Here is a 19,161-nt window from a genome sequence, read left to right on the forward strand (position 1 = left end):
GAAAAAAGGTGGGCAAAATGAAATTTGAATGACAGAAAATAAATATTTTTAAAATTATTTGAAATAATTAAATTGAATTGTCCTGTGACAAGTTGTTCCATTCTGTCAACCATAAGTGCATAAGATTGCAGGCAAAAATCTCCCATCTGGCAAGAGAAAGGAAAAGAGAAAAAACTGTAGCTCAAATTGAACTATAGATCTGTGTGAAAGGATTCGTTTCTACTGGGTTCCTTCATTATTAGTTTCACCCCAGAACCTTTGAGAGCAATGGAAGTCTAATGGTTAAACCACCAATAATCAATCCGATTTGATTCCAGCTACACTTGAGCTGCACAGGCTTCTAAGTATAGTTCCTCTCTTGATTTTTTTTTAAATCAGTTTTAGTGCTTTTCAGTTGGTTTTCTTCATAAAAAATCCTCCCGTATTTTAAAGTGTGATTGGTGGGAGCTGTATATTTTGGTCTTGTGCTTTCTAACAGATTGCTTGACAATGTGTTGTTCAAGGCCTTAGGCCTAGGTATCAGCCATATTGGTTTCTGATAAGTATGTACAGACAGACACACACATGCACATTTTCTTTTTGGCTGCTTGACTCTGGGATGAATTTCAAGATTCGTTTTTCCAACTGTTAAGCATTTTGTTCTTTTTCCTTTAGTTTTCTGTTTCAACTACAGTCCTTCCAAAAGTATTCAGACCACCTTCATTTTTGTCAAATTTGTTATGCTGCACCCTGATTCAACAGTTGTTGAAATTCACTTTTTTCCTCATTAATCTACATCCCATAATGACAAAGTGAAAACAGAATTTTAGAAATGTCTGTAAATTTATTAAAAAGGAAAAAAAAACCTGATATCACATCGGCGTAAGTATTCAGATCCTTTGCAACAACACTTGAAATTTAGCTCGGACGGCCCCCATTTTTCTTGATCGTTGCTGACATGTTTCTACACCTTGATTGGAGTCAACCTGTGGTAAATTAAATTGATTGGACATGATTTGGAAAGGCACACACATGAGGTCAAAGGAACTGCCTGCAGAGTTCAGAGTCAGGATCATTACAAGGCTCAGATCTCGGGAAGGCTACAATAAAAGTTTTGCTCCATTGAAGGTTCCTAAGAGCACAGTGGCCTCCATAATTCTCAAATGGAAGAAGCTTGGCACAACCAGGACTCTTCCAAGAGCTGGTCACCTGGCCAACTGAGCAATTGGGGGAGAAGGGCCTTAGTAAGAGAGGTGACCAAGAACCCAATGGTCACTGAGTGAACTCCAGAGATCCTGTGTGGAGATGGGACAGAGTTCCAGAAGGACAGCCATCACTGCAGCCCTTCACCGATCTGGGCTTTATGGCAGAATGGCTACACAGAAGCCTCTCCTCACTGGAAAGCACATGAAAAGCCCACATGGAGTTTGCAAAAAAAGCACCTGAAGGACTCTCAGACTGTGAGGAACAAGATTCTCTGGTCTGATGAAACCAAGATTGAACTGTTTGGCCTCAATTCTAAATGTGCTGTCTGGAGGACACCACTCATCATCCCAGCAGTGAAGAGTGGTGGTAGCAACATGCTGTGGAGGAGTTTTTGAGCACTAGGGACTGGGAGACTGGTCAGGATTGAGGGAAAGCTGAATGGAGCAAATACAGGGATATCCTTAGTGGAAACCTCTTCCACAGCAATCAGGACCTCAGACTGGGCCGAAGGTTCACTTTCCAACATGACAACGATCCTGAGCACGCAGCCAAGACAACACAGGAGTGGCTTAGGGACAACTCTGTGAATGTCCTAAGATTGGCCCAGCCAGAGCCCTAACTTGAACCCTGTTAAACATCTCTGGAGGAAACAAAATAGCTGTCTACTGACAGTCGCCATCCAACCTGATTCAGCTTAAGAGGATTTGCAAGGAAGAATGGCAGAAAATCCCCCAATCCAGGTGTGCAAAGCTTGTTGTATCATACCCCCAAAAAAAGACTCAAGGCTGTAATTGAGGTGCTTCAACAAAGTACTGAGTGAAGGGTCTGAATACTTATGCCAATGTGTTTTTTTATTTTTAATAATTTTTTAAAGAAATTTAATAAATACTTTCTGAATGCATTGTATTAGAATCAGCTGGCCTGATTTCTTTCCTTTGTATATTCAGCAGAATCGTAGAATTTTATGAGTATTTTGTGTGTCAAGAGGCAATCAGATTGCCTGTTTCTGCCCTACTTCACAGGGCTTATTCATGAAGTACTGTATGTAGAAACAGGATTATAAGCTAAAAATGTAGAATGAATTTAAATGAAAGATTTCAGAAAAAAATGTTCAAGATTTCTCTTACTATCATCTTGAAGCAGAAAACCTATATTCCAGTGCCATCATTTTATACAACCTGCAGGGTTTTGTTAGATTCCTCCTAATCTTTGGGCTAGTTAACCAAAGCTTGAATGGTAAAAGTAAGTGTGGGAACAAGGGTAAATGTACTAAACTTTTTATAGTAACAGGGAAGTTTTGAATCAACTTACTGTAATTAGGGATAAGATTGCAACTGTATGTTACACACCAATAGATCGTTACCGAAAGTTCATCAAATTACAGATCAAATTAATTGCATGCAACTATAAAATAGCATAGTTTTCTATGTCCTGTGAGTGTCTTCTTGAGTTTGGATGTCTTCAGATCCGCCCAATATTCATTCAGTTGTAACATCCATCTTTAATTGAACCAGAAGACATAGCCTCTGACCACTTACTTCTCCTCTGGATTTGTGAGAAGCTGCAGAAGAACAGAAACATTGCATTAATGTACACGTTTGAAAGCAATCTATAGCTCTGTGTGTACTAAAAAATAAAATCTCCAAGGATCTAATTGTTTCAGTTAATTCTCTGTAAGACTACTTATTTTATTACCCTCTATTTCATGCAACTCTTCAAAACTTACAAATGCCGTTCGGATATTTCTTTTTCTGAATAGCTAAATGGATTTATTTACCGACCATTGCAAAAATGTGATGTAAGGTGTTCTGCAAGGGTTAGGAATGCACACATCCAAACCAGGAAGAATTGATCTCAATTTTAATCAAGAGATTCATTGTTAGTGCCCTCTCTATTCCTATCATGTGCCTTTCACTTCTATTAACTATTGTTAAAATGTACTTGATTCTTTGTTTATTATGGATTTGTAGTAAGAATTTGGTTAAGGAACTTGGGTAGGCAAGGAACCTTTTCAGCTTTGATTGTAATTAATGTTGCAAATAGTGAAGTAGTGGGAAGGAGGAATGTTGTGGGAAGAGCATGCATGAAATCTAGTCTCTTCAGTATTTGCTCTTTTTTTGTATCCTTATAAATATTGTATGATGTGTGACTTATATATGAAACCCTGGAGCAAAGGAAATTCTGCCAGGTTTGGGACCTTAACCATTGTATAATTTCATCTGAAATCTCTTGTCTCTTTAGTTTGGTTCATTTGAGAGCTTTTAATTTTGTTAATTTCTTTTTGGAATGGAAAGATCAGAAGTGTCTTGTTGGAGCAAATGGCCTCAGCAGCTTGCTTGCATTCTCTCTCAGTAGTGAGCTGTTTTTCTCACTTCTCATGCACGTCAGATTTATTCACGTTGAAAGGAAATCGATCACAGGTAAAGAAAAATCTACGGGCCAATCCTCCCCCAAGGTACATAACACAACTTCTATTGACTTCATGGAGATGCAGTGCACATACTTCAATTTAGTACTTAAATAGAGCGAACAGCGATATGAGAAAAGCATTGTATAGCGATGCAGAAATAGAAGCAGAACTGGAATGCCAATACCTGTTCTGTATAAAAGGTAGCGTCATCCATTGAGTACATGTGGAAGACATGATGATGACATTCTCTCAAATGTGTTTTCAGATCTGCTTTTTTTGGTGCGTAAACCAAGCATACGGGGGATAAAATGGCAGATTCGTTAATATAACCACTGAAGGATACACGGATTTCTCTTGAGAAGTTTTGTTCTTGCCTTTTTTTTTTTAATCTGGACTGGCGAGTGAGAACCCATAATTTAGATACAAAATAGGCTTCTTTAGCTTGATGCTGAAATCATAACATTTGATTTTGATAATTATGAAAAGATTATTTCATTAGCTATGTATAATTTTATGACTTTGTTCAACATAATGAAATTGAAAAATCATAACACCTAATTTCTGGTTTGGCATATATGGATATTGATATAGAAAGCATATGGAAGGTAAATAATGCTTGGTCAGAAGGGATGCTGCATATTATAATACAGTATATAGTGCCAGGAAGATATTGCTATCTCTTTATCAGAACGCATCTAGAGTTACAAAGGTGTCAGACGTTTTAAAGCCAAAGACAATGGCAGGCAGTCGTTTGGTGGGCAACAAACATACTTAATACTTTTGGGGTAGTAGTGCTTGGTGGGAATATGCAAAGGAAAAGTGGAAGCATCATGCATGTGGAAAAAACCATGAGTTTTGGTTGTGGCAGTTAGAAGCCAAAGTGTGCCACAATTGATTCTCCTCACAGTTAGCAGGGATACCGGATGTGGCATGGGCATGACTAAGGCAGTTAAGCCAGTGCACACCTTTCATGTCTCCTTAAAAAGCACTATGTGAAAACTTCACTTGACCAAAATCACGGTTGGCAATGGAGCTTTGGGCCATCTGGAGATAGCAATAAAAAATGTTATTATCTCCATCCGGAGATAACAATGACATATGGAAAATTGTAATGTAATGGAAGAGATGTAACTCTGATAAAGAGTTTGAGTTAGTGGATGAAATGAAAGAAATGAAATGAAAGACAAATGGATGTGTGTCTCTGAAACTTAACATATAAAACTGGATGAAGGGAAAAGATGTAATAGATCTGAATGAAGATGACCTCATCTGAATGGAATTGTTGATGATGTATGCAGAAAAATAAAATATAGACATAATTGTGAATGAAAGGGCTCAAAACTGAGGAATGGAATGGTGTCATCTGGGTAATTGTATGAAAGTAGGAACCCAGATTTGGTATAGTTATATCTTGTGCTCTAGGGAAAGTACAGGTAGTCCTTGATTTATGACCACAATTGAGCTCAAAATTTTTATTGCTAAGTGAGATATTTATTAAGTGAATTTTTCCCCATTTTACATCTTGTCTTGCCACAGTTGTTAAGTAAATTATTATACTTGTTAAAGTGAATAACACAGTTAAGTGAATCTGACTTTCCCATGACTTTGCTTGTCAAAAGGTCACAAAAGGGGATCACACGACCCCGGGACATCATAAATATGGGTTAATTGCCAAGCATCCAAATTTTGATCACGTGACCGTGGGGATGCTGCAATGGTCACAAGTGTGAAAAATGGTCATAAGTCACTTTTTTCGGTGCCGTTGTAACTGAATGTTCACTAAATGAACTGTTGTAAGTCAAGGACGTACTTGCATAGTAAAAGAATTGCAAGTTTAAAGAAGTATAACTGCTAATAGAAATATAGGAGTACGATGTAGTCTGTGATCGGGAATGAATGTTCCTTGCACTGTAGAAAAGGCCATCTAAGAACATGCTCCTTACTTTGTTTTATGGAAGTAAGAGTTGGCTAGGTCAGGAGCAAAAATAAAATCAGCCAAATGTAGCAAAAGCACGATGGTTATTGTAGATACTCCGCTTTAAGTTGCTTATCCCAGAGCCTAAAGTGCAATAGTCAGGAAAATGTAGATGAGATGTGAAATGGAAAATGCCATTCTCTGGCTCAGAGGTGCACAGCCCATGGCTTCCTTTCGATGCTGCTTGCCATGCAGTTGTGCTCTGTAACTTCCTTTCTGATCTAACCTTTTTTTCATAGTGGGGCTGCCAGACAGTACCAATAGATATTATCATTCATTCAGTAAAAAATAAAATTAATGTAGTCACAGAGATGTTACAAGTTCTAAGAATAGATTGTCTAGATTAGGAAAAAAGGCTTTATGGTAGGAGTGTATTGGGAAGGAAACACTAATTGTGTCTTATTTCAAATTCTTGGAAACCCTGAAAAACCAAGGAACATAATACCTTTGTATTTAACAATCATTCATGATAGTTAAAAGACTAAATAAAGTCGTTCCACTGCACTGCAGGGAAATGTTTGCAGCAGATGTAATTTCTCATTTTCAGCATCTCAATTTCCTTTCTTTAAAACAACAACAAAAAAGGAACTTTACAGAGGCTAGTTGTAACATTTGGTGAGGGATTGGTAACGAGATATTTAAAAGAAATAATGACTTTAATGGGGGATATAAAATACTTTCATTAATTGCTTTTTGCTCACAGTTAAATGTATGCTTTGTCTTTCTTTTTTCTGATAGCGAGAACTTGATGCAACAGCGACAGTGTTGGCTAACCGACAAGATGAAAGTGAACAATCAAGAAAGAAACTTATTGAACAAAGCCGTGAATTCAAGAAAAACACTCCAGAAGTAAGTTGCAATACAACACAGATTTTGAGCTGTTTTCTATAGCATGAAATTGACTATTTTAATCTGTTTAAATTATCTGCAATGTGGCCTGTTCTTCCAGGTTATTTCTCGGACTTCGTCTGGCAAATGAAATCTCTCGTTTTCTTTCTCTCTTTTACTTTCTATGTGAGAATCTTTAAATATCTGGCTTTGTACCCTGGATGCGTTAGGATTTCCCAAAAAGATTGCATAGCATGATTTATTGTGCAGAATTTTTAAAAAGAACTATCATTTCATCAAACTTAATTAGGAGCACAATAAAATAGAATAAATACCCTGTAAATTTGGCAGTTCATAATGTTAATGAACTACTTCAGATTACTGTAACTATTAAATATATGTGTATGTAAGAAAACTCTGGGCATGCTGAAATGAATATGTCAATAATTTTCAATGTCATAATTTTTCAATTAAGACTTCTAAAATGTAAAAGAGATTATGCTGCTGCATGGAAATATCTCAACATTTTGTGGAAGAATCCCAGAAACATTATGTTTTGAAAGAAGCATTTATACCATATTTAAATGTGCTGTGTAATTATTTTTTCTTAAATGTTAATTTAAGTGGTTTTGGCTATTGGAAAGCTGTCAGGATCTTTATTTAATACATTATATAAAGCTAAGTAGGCATACTTTTTAGTGTTCCTTATTTAAACATAGACCATTTAACATACTAAATGAGCCTCCCACACTGCGCTTCCTCATATATTGGTTTCCATCCATTCCACTTATCATAGATAATATCCTATTTAGTTTATGATGTCAGAAAAATAATTCCAATTCTGAAAATCTTATTTCTGTTTCTCTGAATGATTTCTCCATATTCAGAGTACTTATATCCATTTGACATTCAGTTCATTTGCTGCTGTTAAAAAGAGAGCATTTAATGCAGTGGATGTCTAGAATAATTAGCTACTTCTCAGATCCTGTGCCCAACACAAGGAGCTGTGACCTGTAAGAATTGTACCAGGAAAAGCACCATGGGAAAGTTAACTTTCTTTCATCTTCTTAATGAGAAGAGCCATGGTGGCACAGTGGCTAGAATGCAGTATTGCTGGCTAACTCACTACTCACTAGGAGTTCTATCCTGACTGGCTCAAGGTTGACTCAGCCTTCCATCCTTCTGAGGTTGGTAAAGTGAGGACCCAGATTGTTGGGGGCAATATTCTGGCTCTGTAAACTGCTTAGAGAGAGCTGCAAAGCACTGTGAAGCGGTACATAAGTCTAAGTGCGATTGCTACTGCTATTAATAGCATGAAATAAATAAATAAATAAATAAATAAATAAATGAAATAAGATAGCGTTGTGTTATGGCCAGATGGCTAGTGAATATATGTTCCTCTGTGTGAGCTCTCTGTCTCTCATTCACTCATACACACCCACATAAGCATTTTTAAGGTGTGAGATCGATAGTATAATTTGGTAGTATAAGATTCTTGCTTCTTTCCCCCCCTCTTTTCACTTAAAGTAGTCTAAAGCAGACATGACAAACTCGCAATGTCATGTGATGTCGCGTGACATATCAGAGCTTTTTTCCATTGCCGGCAATGGGGTGGGTGCGGTTTTGTCGTTTGACACCCCGGTCTAAAGTAATGAGGACTGGAAATAGTTTATAGGTAGTTCTCAACTTACAACCTCAGTTGGGAGCAGAATTTCTGTTGCTAAGCAAGGCGATTGTTAGTGAGTCATACATGATTTCACAACTTTTTTTTGCTATTGTTAAGTGAATCACTGCAGTTGTTAAGTGTGAATCACATGATTGTTAACCAAATCTGGATTCCCCCATTGATTTTGCCTATCAGAAGACTGCCGGGAAGGTCACAAATGGCAATCACATGACACTGTAGCCATCTTAAATACATGCCGGGTGCCAAGTGCCCAACTTTGGAACACTTGACTGTGGGAATGCTCTCATATTTGTATGTGCAAAGACTGTTCAAGAGCCACTTTTTTCAGTGACTGACTTGATTCTTTGGAGAGTTACTGTTATTTGGATTTGCTTGCTGTAGTCTAGATGTTTTGATTTGATATAAGGCATCTTCACGTGCTAAAATATCTGTTTATCTGGCAAAATGTTTGATTGCAGATGTGTATTCTGGGGTTTGACACAGATTCTGGAACCTGGAATGCTTCAAAATGATGGCCTTTGCTCAAGTGCGTAGCTTGCCATCAGTAAGGGTTCTCTCTCTCTCCCCCCCCCCCTTAATTCTTGGTTGTATGAAACAGATGTTTGTTAGATATGCTTCTTTGTGGATCAGAAGCATTTTTCTTTTGAGAATGAAAGTGATTGTTGATGGATAGATTGTTGTGGCATGTTATTTATTTAGTATGCAAATACATTTGTGCATGTAGGCTCCCCATCTCATATACTTGACTTTGGCCACCTCACTATTAAAATGGAGCCTGGCAAGAGCCACCGGATGTTTTACAGGGAAATTACCGAGCATTATGTCAGGAATCTGGCACTGGTAAGAAGAACGGAAGAAAAATAACATATACTTCTTTAAATAATATTTAAAAAAATTATACTGGTATTCAAATTCTGTTCTTACTCTATGAAGGTGGGATCTTTTAGAAGTTCCAATGTATCATTCTTTGTTTTGCCTGTTGTGAGAGCTAACTTTTGACATAAGACTGTAGAAATGATTGAGGTATTTAGATCTCTTCTTCAGTAACGCTCCCACACAAATACAGTACATCCATACAAGCTTCTTTTTGGAGAGTTTCAATCGAGTTTTTAATGCTTAATATGTCATGGTTTCACAACCATCTTCCTATGGTTCTTGGGCTGGGCTGATGGTATTATGATTCAGAAGGCTTAAGACAAACAACCTCTACTTTCCAACCCCGCCTCCCTTTTCAAGGTATCTAGAGTCCAGCTCATTGTAAATCTTGTCCTTTTCATTTGATCATCTTCCAAAAAAAATCTTGTCAACTTCTGGAATTCACATTTTTTTGCTTCATAAGTTTTGCCATTTATTTATGTATTTAATTTGATTGATATGGCTATCCATCTGACTAATGTGACCTTGGGCAGCTAAGAAAGATTGCACTATATAATTTGAATTATACACATGCGCAGGTACACACACACACACACACACACACACAGAGAGAGAGAGAGAGAGAATGCTTCCATCTGTGTTGGTGATGTGGGGGATTCATTTAGGAACTAAAAATAAAAATAAAGAAATGGGAATGATTTAAAACAACTACTGTTTGCTTGAAAATGTAGTTACTGCATGCCTTGCAAAGATTAAGGCCATCACTCCAGGAGCAAGAACCGACAGGGCCATCTTGTGCTCTCTCAGGTGATTACAGGCATCAGCAAGAATTTTTTTATTGACATAACCAAAGAAAAGATTAGTTCACCTGAAATATTTGCAAAGTCTGGCCTCTCGCTATCACAAAAACTGCCGGTCCTGCAAAGAACTTTTAATAATTTCTCTTAATATTTTAGTCCATACGTTGAACGAACTGTACTTGGGGAGGACTTTCCTATATTTAACAGCTGTGTGTCCTCCTCCTTTAGGAAACCGTGTTAAAAACATACCCAATCTTTAACGTTCTAAAAAAAATGCAAAAAGAAAAAAAGTAAGATAAAGTAAAACATTGGAAAGTTCTATGAAAATAGAAGTAGTACCAGAGCAAAGTATCAACGACTGTTTACTTGTTTTAGTTATTTATATTACACAGAGTGTAATGATGAGGGTGGCTGCAGCACTTTTAATAAATTATACTACAGCAGGGCTGAAGATGACAGAATGGTATTGCCTGCTCAGACTGGCAGCAGCTCCCCAGAGGTTTTAGGGGAACAGCTTTTCTTTTTTACTTCTGTCCTGGCAAAGTCAGTCTAAAGTTATAACACATTTTTAATGGAATAATATAACAATAGTCCCTCTCCTCCCCAAGAAGAAACTATCCCCAGTTATATGGGAAAAAAATGAGAAGTGGTTTTTATTTATCCCGGTTCTGTTAGAAAGTGAGATATGTATGGGTTATCCTAGTAAACATGGCCATTGATGACGTATTTTTGTTCTTCGATGCCTGCAAATGTGCCAAACGTTTAATAAAATTAGTTGTACTCTGGCAATATCTCCAGCTTTAGAGCAAAGATATTAAAGTTTTTTTTTTAAAAAAAATACTGTAGTCATTGCTATTTTAAAAGATTGTCAGTAAGCCTCTCTGAACTTCTAAACAGAAAAGTTACTCAATGCCCAAGAGAAGTAAAAGAGATCGTTTAGATTCTACTTTTTTGTAGCTGCCACCGTACACAAATTCTTCATAGTATTTTATAAAATGTACAATGTTGTAGTTGAATTTCTTAATTTAATCAAGTCATCAGGTTAGTCTTGCACATCCCTGTTAGCGGTTGGAACATATTTTCCCATGGGTAGCAGTGAAAATGTGTCTGTCTTCAGCTTCCTTGAGGTTCTCTATGCAGCAGGCATCTAGTGTTGGAGGTCTCTAGAATTATTTTCATTCCTTTGTATGGATTTTGCCATAGGTTAGAAATTAAGTGTCCCTTGGCCCCCAGCTTTCTGCCTGTTACTGACCAATATGCCAAAGAACCATCTTAAAATCTAGTGCAAGTAAATTGATATTTAGAAGAACCCTAGAGCAGAGCCTCTACCTTACTCAACTGTCAGTAGCAGTTACAGGCCTGAAATGTGTTCGTAGACTAGGGTGTTAAACTGCTTAAGAGATAAGCAAAATAGAGGAGTCCATTAGGCAAATTCTCTTAGTAGTCCTCCTAGTAAATTCCTATCATATCTTCTAGCTTGTAATCCTACCAGCTTTGGAAAGAGAAGCAGCAATTCTGGCCACCTCTGGGTTTGTAATTGGGACAACGGCTCCAGCAAGAGAGCCAATGTTTCTTGAAGCTAAGTTCTTGCTAGAGAAATATGGCACAGTTCGACAGTGATGATTTACTCATATGTTTTGGCCTTACTTTGACCATATAAACATTACACTTATGATATGAAAAGCTGATGCAGACATTGCTACTGTTGAGGATAAAAGAATGGTTTCTGTGTCTTTAAATTTTCTTCTGCTTATCCTTCTCCTCCATGTCTCTCTCCCCCTCCCCTTATTTTGGAAAACATCTGTTACCCTATTCTGTTCAAGGACCAATGTAGCTGTGATGTCAGTTGCAGAAGCCAGAGGACACCTCCCTCAATAATTTAACCCTGAAGTAAAGTAATTATTGCTACCATAAGCGTGCTCTGGTTGCTTTAATAGACCTTGTCAAAGGCAATACTGAAACTTGCACCCCAGATTTGTTAAGTATGTTTTCGGCTGATGTACAGTATGTGAAGAGTAGATCTTGGGAGCATTTAAAATAATCAGTTGTAAATTTTATGTTAGAATTGCCTCAACTGACTAAAGTCCTTGTTTCACTTCAAGTTTTATAATATGAATAATGGGTATAACAACATGTCCCAGGGTATGAGCAAACTTGAGTATAATAACACGTCCCCAGTGTTTCGTAGACTAATCAATCCCTCTTAAACAGTAATTAACAACTATGGAATACCAGAGTTATCCTAGAAAAGAAGACATTGTTGCTCAAATCCACTTGCCTTTGGGTTCCTCACTAAGAAAGCAAATGGATCAAATTATTTAAAGATCTATGTGTTTTGTCCCCCTTTAATACAGTTCGGTAAATCCCAATTAACACAAACATGTGTTCTAAAACTTACTACTTATATGAGGAGTCCTCACATGTTTGAGGAAAGGGGAAGTCTGGATAGGCAGGAAATGTCCAATTCTCTGTGTTTAAATCTGACTCAAATTAAAAGCCAACTAATGGCTTTGGCACAAGCAAAATACTTGTTCACTTTGTTTTTCACAAAACCTGACATAGAATTTAGATTACCTTTCCCCAGATTCTCATTTACGTCCTTGTTAGGGAAATGCCACTGTTCTTTAGAGTTTAAAAAAGAGCCTTGCTGCAGTAGATTCTTTGGCAAATCTTTGATCCACTGTAAATAAATTGCCAACTTTTAAGGGAAATTTTATGAGTTGCCTTGTTAGTCTTTCAGTAGAACTGGCAAAAGATGGTATTTCTAAACAAGGCTTTGCTAAGCCTGTATAGTAGGTTCTGTTACATAATGATGATAGCCTGCATTTGAATTGTCTGCAGTTAGTAGCTTTAATATAATAGTTAATTACTGAGTGTTCTGGCCTTTACAGGATTAAGCTGCCAGAAATCTAAAGAAGTGTTTGTGTGTGTAGCTTTAATTAAAATAAGGCATTTTGCTTTCCCAGCTGTGCAGTTCCTGTAGATCTGCATCTAAGCATTCTTTATTAATTTTGAAAATGTAGTTGATTCTGATAATTTAGAGTGACGCAAGCATTCTGAAGAGCTGAAATTGGCCATAGAGATGCTATTAGAAGAACTGCTTTTGTAAATAACAATAAGGCACTTTGTTCTGTCTGCCATTGAAAACATCAGAAATGAGAACTTGGAGGGGTAAACAAGAAGCTAAAACTTTTTCTTTTCTTTTTATTTTTTTGGAGGTGGAAACCGAGTTGAATTTTTCTCAGGATATATAGTACTTTGTGTTCAAAGCAGATTTACATTGTAACTAAAAATAAGTAATGAAAATGTTAACCAGTTAAATAGAACACTCACGGCAATCGCTGTTTTAAGGCTTTATCTGGATGCAGAATTCAGGTATGAAAATTCTTCAGCCTGACAATTTTTAGACTTGGCTTTTTGAGAAGTTTTAAATAATAAACAGTTCCCCTGAGAGTTCAAGGACCTACCTCCAGGGAAAGATGTCACTGTGATCTGTGTGAGTGGCTGTTCTTATTATGTCTCTTAATCTGCCTCTTCTAAAAGTAAAGGTAAAAGTTCCCCCGCACATGCGTGCTAGTCATTTCCACTCTAGGGTCTGGTGCTCATGTCCGTTTCAAAGCCGAAGAGCCAGCGCTTGTCCGAGGACGTCTCCGTGGTCATCTGGCTGGCATGACTAGACGCCAAAGGCGCACGGAACGCTGTTACCTTCCCACCGTAGTGGTCCCTATTTTTCTACTTGCATTTTTACGTGCTTTCGAACTACTAGGTTGGCAGAAGCTGGGACGAGTAACAGGTGCTCACTCTGTTACGCGGCACTTGGGGTTCGACCCGCCAAACTGCCGACCTTCTGATCGACAGGCTCAGCGTCCTAACCCTCTGAGCCACCACATTCCTTTAACTTTAGTTAGAAAGTGCTTATTCATATCAGGTTTTATTCATGCTTCAATTTTTCATTACAGAAATTACAAGAGCCCATACTCACAGATTTAATTTCATGGGACCCTAAGACTGTTTGAATGCAGAAACATTATTTTGCACTCTTCCTGCTAAGAGATTGGGGGAGGGAGGAATGAGCATCAAGGTAAAGTGATTTTCTAATCTTTGGGTCAGTGACCATTTCACACTTGAAGGAGATGAACAGCCTCTAAGTACAGCATGTGATATGTAACTTCTAATCATCTCCATCTAGAAGAAGACATTTTCTCCAGGAGTATGAACAAAGCAATGTATGCACCACCAGCCATTTTCATACAGATCCCTAGTTTTGGATACATCTTTCCCATTCACATCAGTTTTGACCCATGCAGATTAGCAGGGAGGGATGAGTAATTTTTTTTGCTTGGCATTCCAAGAGAAAAGGGTGACATTATAGGTATACAGGTGGTCCTTGATTTAAGACCATTCCATTTAACAGTCATTCAGAATTATGGCACTTACAACTGAGACTCAATGGGGGAAGCCATATTTACTAAACAACCATATGATTTGTTTAATGACCACATCAGAAAAGGCTGTAAAATCTCCTACAACTCACTTATTTCCCCCTTCACTTAGCAGTGGAAGTTCTGGTCTTAATTGTGGTTGTAAGTTGCGTACTAACTATATAGCTGAAAAGTAAGCCCTTTTCTTCTCTCTTGTTGCTGGGCCAGATAGGAGAATCAGAGCCTTGAACTTCTCATGGGTTGGAGGTTCTCCATGCCTGATGTTATAGGGAACTATGAATTTATATATGTATTTGCAGATAAAAGAGACCTGATGAATTCATTTGCATGGCGGAAACATAAAATCTGAGTTTGAAGCCCTCAAGATATTTTACTGTGTGCTAAGATAGCAATTTGACTAAGATGGCATATAACAATGAGTTCGTAGTAGTATCAAGAAGAACGATGACACTGCTAGAGAAATAAAAGAGAATTTGGTGGGGCATTAAAAAAAACAAAAGTGTTTAAAGCAAGCAGAAAACCACCATCTAAACAGAGACTATACTCAGAGACTCTACCCCAAATGACCCTAGTTCTATATTATATGACATCTGCCCCTTGAGAACGATTTACAATCAAATTAAAATGTATGGGAGAAGTAGAGAAACAAAATATTTTAATGTGGAATTCTTTTTTGAATTAACACATTTTTAGTGTTGAATATATGGAAAAATAAAACGGCACTGCTATCCTTCTATGTCTCCAGAGTGACAATAAATCACTTTTCCTCTTTTTAAAATGCCTGGTTCCATAATTTATGTTTGCATAGGCCTTTAATAAATTCATAATAGGTGTTTTAGTTGGCAAGCATCATTTCAGGGATTAAGGGGCTTTTTAAAAATACTGTGCTTTTGTTCTTGACCATAATTAGGTGTGGAAAAACGTATATGTATTTTTACGAATCACAAAAAATCATTTGATATCTGTTTTCTTTTGCAGAAATGCGTCTGCATAGACCATTTTAAACAATAAATAACTTAAATTAGGTAGCATCATGGCTTTGGTATTTTGTTAAACCTGAAGACATTTAAAACAAGACCTATATTTTATAGCAGTGAAGAATTTACGCAGTCATGGTTAAAACTGAATTTATTGTTGGGCCTGAACATCTGGTCTCCCTACCTAAAACATGCAGCTGATTTTTCTGTGTACTTCTAGCATAGGCTATGTAGCCTCAATGATGAGAAGACATCATCCAATTTTCTAGTCAGGGCCTGGAGCAAATTTGTGTCTTTGTCAGAAGCAATTGTATAAATTTAAAATAGTTTGCATGAGCTTAGCAGATGCCAAAGTATTATCCTCCGATATACTGAATGATTTTTTTTTTAAAAAAAGAATAGAACAGAATAACAGAGTTGGAAGGGACCTTAGAGGTCTTCTAGTCTAACCCCCTGCTCAGGCAGGAAACACTATACCATTCCATGAGTCATAAAAGAGCCAAGGTTGCCTACCCCTGCACTAAGTGAATGGTTGTAAATCAAGGAATATCTGTACTTTGTTATTTCTGATGATTCAGGGTCAGTTCTCTTTAATATTGTTGAAACTAAATGTGGAATAGATTTGCTTCGTGAGATTTTTCTCTCAGCCAGCAGGCTGCCCACTTACCTTGTCCTGCAAATGCAGTTTTTAGTCCAGAAGAATTGTGCATTTCCACCTTATTTTACTGAGCAGACAAGAACAAACGCGACTGTTATAAACCTACCCATTTGCTAAGAACAATATCGAAAGGACACTGCATATTCCCTTCATTGATCAAGGATGCATGCTTATGTAGTCATCAGGGAAGAGGACCCTCACAACATTTCCCTGCAGCTTTGGAGTAACATCACCAGAGGTAACAATTCCATATTGTGCTCCGCGTGGGGCTACCCCAGAAGAGCGTTTGGAAGCTGCCAAGTGGTGCAGAGTGCGGCAACGCAGGCGATCTCTTGGTCCCCCAGAGTGGCCCATGTTACCCCACTGTTCCGAGAGCTGCGCTAGCTGCCAGTTGGCTTCCGGATGCAATTCAAGGTATTGGTTACTACCTATAAAGCCCTGCATGGCATGGGTCCAAGTTGCTTGAGGAACCGTCTCAGCCCTATGGGACAGGCCAGACCCACCTGTGCTGGCAGAGGAGGGATGCTGCAGATCTCATCAGTCAAGGAATCCTGGCTGGGGATAGATCCAGGAGGAGAGCCTTCATTGCCCTGTCCCCAACCCTTTGGAACGTCTTGCCTCTTGAAGTGAGATTGGCTCCTATCTTCTAGACCAGGGGTAGGCAACCTCGGCTCTTTTATGACTTGTGGACTTCAACTCCCAGAATTCCTGAGTCAGCTATGCTGACTCAGGAATTCTGGAAGTTGAAGTCCACGAGTCATAAAAGAGCCGAGGTTGCCTACCCCTGCTCTAGAGTTTCCATAAGAGCCTGAAGACCTTGGCTCTGCCAGTTGGTTTGCAGCCCCAATGGGGAAATTTCACAGGAGAGGTGGTTGATCCACTAACAGCAATTCCCACTCCCCAACCCTTATATTCTTTCCTCCTCATCTTTAGTTACAACTTGTATATAAATGTTGTAAGCTGCCTAAAAGTCACCATGTGACAAGATAGATGGCAAACTGTTTTGATCAAGAAGTAAAATAGATAAATTACCTATTTTTTTCATGGGCTTCAAAAACAAGCATGGGTGTTGCCTATGCATGCATATCTATGGTTATAATGTTGCATTGTAATCAGCCATGAGCCTTTGGGGAAGGTGGAATAGGTAATATTTTTAACTCTCTCTGTTGGAAGTGGGTGAAACTGAAACACTTTTGGAATGCTCCAATAATTATGTGTAGTTGGGGGGGGGGCGGAAATCCCAGTATTTCATTTTAAACATCAGTCTGCACACTGATGAATTCTTTTCTGTTTCTGAATAGTAGACATTTTGTTTTCTACCCTACCCTGCTCAAATTTGGAATTATCTGTGATGGACATCATTGTATTGATGATTCAGAGATTCGTGACTTTTTATGAATTGGTTATTTGTTTAGGTTTAGGACTACAGATTGTCATACAATCTCAGTTCATTCATCCATCTTTTCCCCTCAAAAAGTCTTTTCCATCTTAGTACAGTTCAGAAGGTCTCCTTAAGGAGAGGTGCAAAAATCCAGTAACAGGAATATAGGAAACTATGTGGAAATAGCAGTGGCTCTCCAGGACTTCTTCACCAACAGATATAATGGAGACTAAGTCAGTTGCTTCGCTGCTAAAGTGTGGTCTTCTGAAATGAATTATGTAGTGGAAAAGAGTTTTAAACTTAGATCTCTACATCCTCCATCCACCCATCCATTATACCATACTAGCTCTATGAACAGAAATTTGGGGCAAAAAAATTATGTAGTGGAAAAGAGTTTTAAACTTAGATCTCTACATCCTCCATCCACCCATCCATTATACCATACTAGCTCTATGAACAGAAATTTGGGGCAAAAAAAGAGCTAACAGCAAGCACCAGTAAGTGCAAACCTGTATTTATTATTCTGTTTGAATAAGAATACACATCCTGAAACATATCTCTTTTAAGAATTACAAAGGATAAGCTGTATTTTGACTATGCAGTTTGAAACTTACGACAATCCTTGTCTTACATATATATTGCAGAGGAAAAAAATATGCATGTGTTCTCTCTCTCTCTCTCTCTCTCTCTCTCTCTCTCTCTCTCTCTCTCTCTCTCTCTCTCACACACACACACACACACACACACACACACACACACTCACACACACACACACACACACACACACACACGTTAGCCAATACAGAAGGGGATCTCTGATGTTTGTGTGGTCTAGGTCCCCCACCTCACCTCTGCAGCGTTTGGAATATTTAGTATTCCTGTGAAGAAATAACCATGCTTTTAAAAATAAAAGGAGGAAAGAAAGTAAAGCTTTAGTTGATTCTGCAACCAATTAGAAGAATGGATGTGCTTCCTGTTGTAAACACCCATTTAGACTGCTTAAAATAGATGGCCTATACTTAACTGAATGGAAGGATGCTTTTGCTTCCTGTGAATATGCTGAGGTAGTTTTACAACACTCCAGGAACCTTCTGTTAGGCCTGGGGCTAAGAAGAAGCCTGAATATTGTCCGTAGCAAGAACATTCTTGCTTGGGATAGGGCAGGGGTAGGCAACCTTGGCTCTTTTATGACTCGTGGACTTCAAATCCCAGAATTCCTGAGCCGCTCAGGAATTCTGGGAGTTGAAGTCCACGAGTCATAAAAGAGCCAAGGTTGCCTACCACTGGGATAGGGCAATAGACATCTAGGCAAATACATTGTTAACTACAAATAGTTACCTAATAAACTCTTCTTCTCATTCAATTAATCTCCCTAGATAGATATTTTGTACTAAGTTTAGTGGTGCCTGTGTTTTTAAAAGTGACCATGAATAGGACACATGCAACTTTCTATACACTGAAGCCAAACTATTTCCTTGACCTCCAAGTTTATAGGAAATTAGGATAATTATCATGTTAGTGTTTTTAAACTTGGCATTGCTGGCTAGGGAATTCTGGGAGTCAAAATCCACACATCTTAAATTTAACAAGCTTTGAAAACACTTTGTTTATTAAACATTTTGACTTCTACAGATATTTTATTATTACCAACATGATGGCAAAGCTTTCTTCAAAATCGGTCTATTAATATTTTAAATAGAGGATAAATGCAGTCAGTGCAAAGTGGAGAGACATTGTTTTGTTATAGTATGCAGAGCGATTCTTGGAGTAGATTAAAGTATATCCAGGTTCAGTTTAGACATATAATAGGTGGTACTTATAAATCTTGGAATACTGTTCCACATCTGTCTGTTTTAGAGCGCACATATTTCTTGCTGGGCTAATGTAGATGGGCTGAATAAGACCTGTCACATCTTGTGCAATGATATCCAGTTACATATCT

General features: G+C 38.0%; 1 protein-coding gene across 2 annotated transcripts in view; it reads left to right on the top strand.

Moving 5' to 3' along the window:
- CUX1 (cut like homeobox 1) overlaps nt 1-19,161 on the top strand; it is a 346,988-nt gene that overhangs the window by 71,593 nt on the left and 256,234 nt on the right. For both annotated transcript variants that reach the window (XM_081318569.1, XM_081318568.1), the window contains exon 2: nt 6,309-6,419. In XM_081318569.1, coding sequence (XP_081174695.1) covers nt 6,309-6,419 — 111 coding nt within the window. The remainder of the gene's footprint in view (nt 1-6,308; nt 6,420-19,161) is intronic.

This window comes from Vipera berus, assembly GCF_964194415.1.
Source record: "Vipera berus genome assembly, chromosome: 1".
NCBI classification, from domain to species: Eukaryota; Metazoa; Chordata; class Lepidosauria; order Squamata; family Viperidae; genus Vipera; species Vipera berus.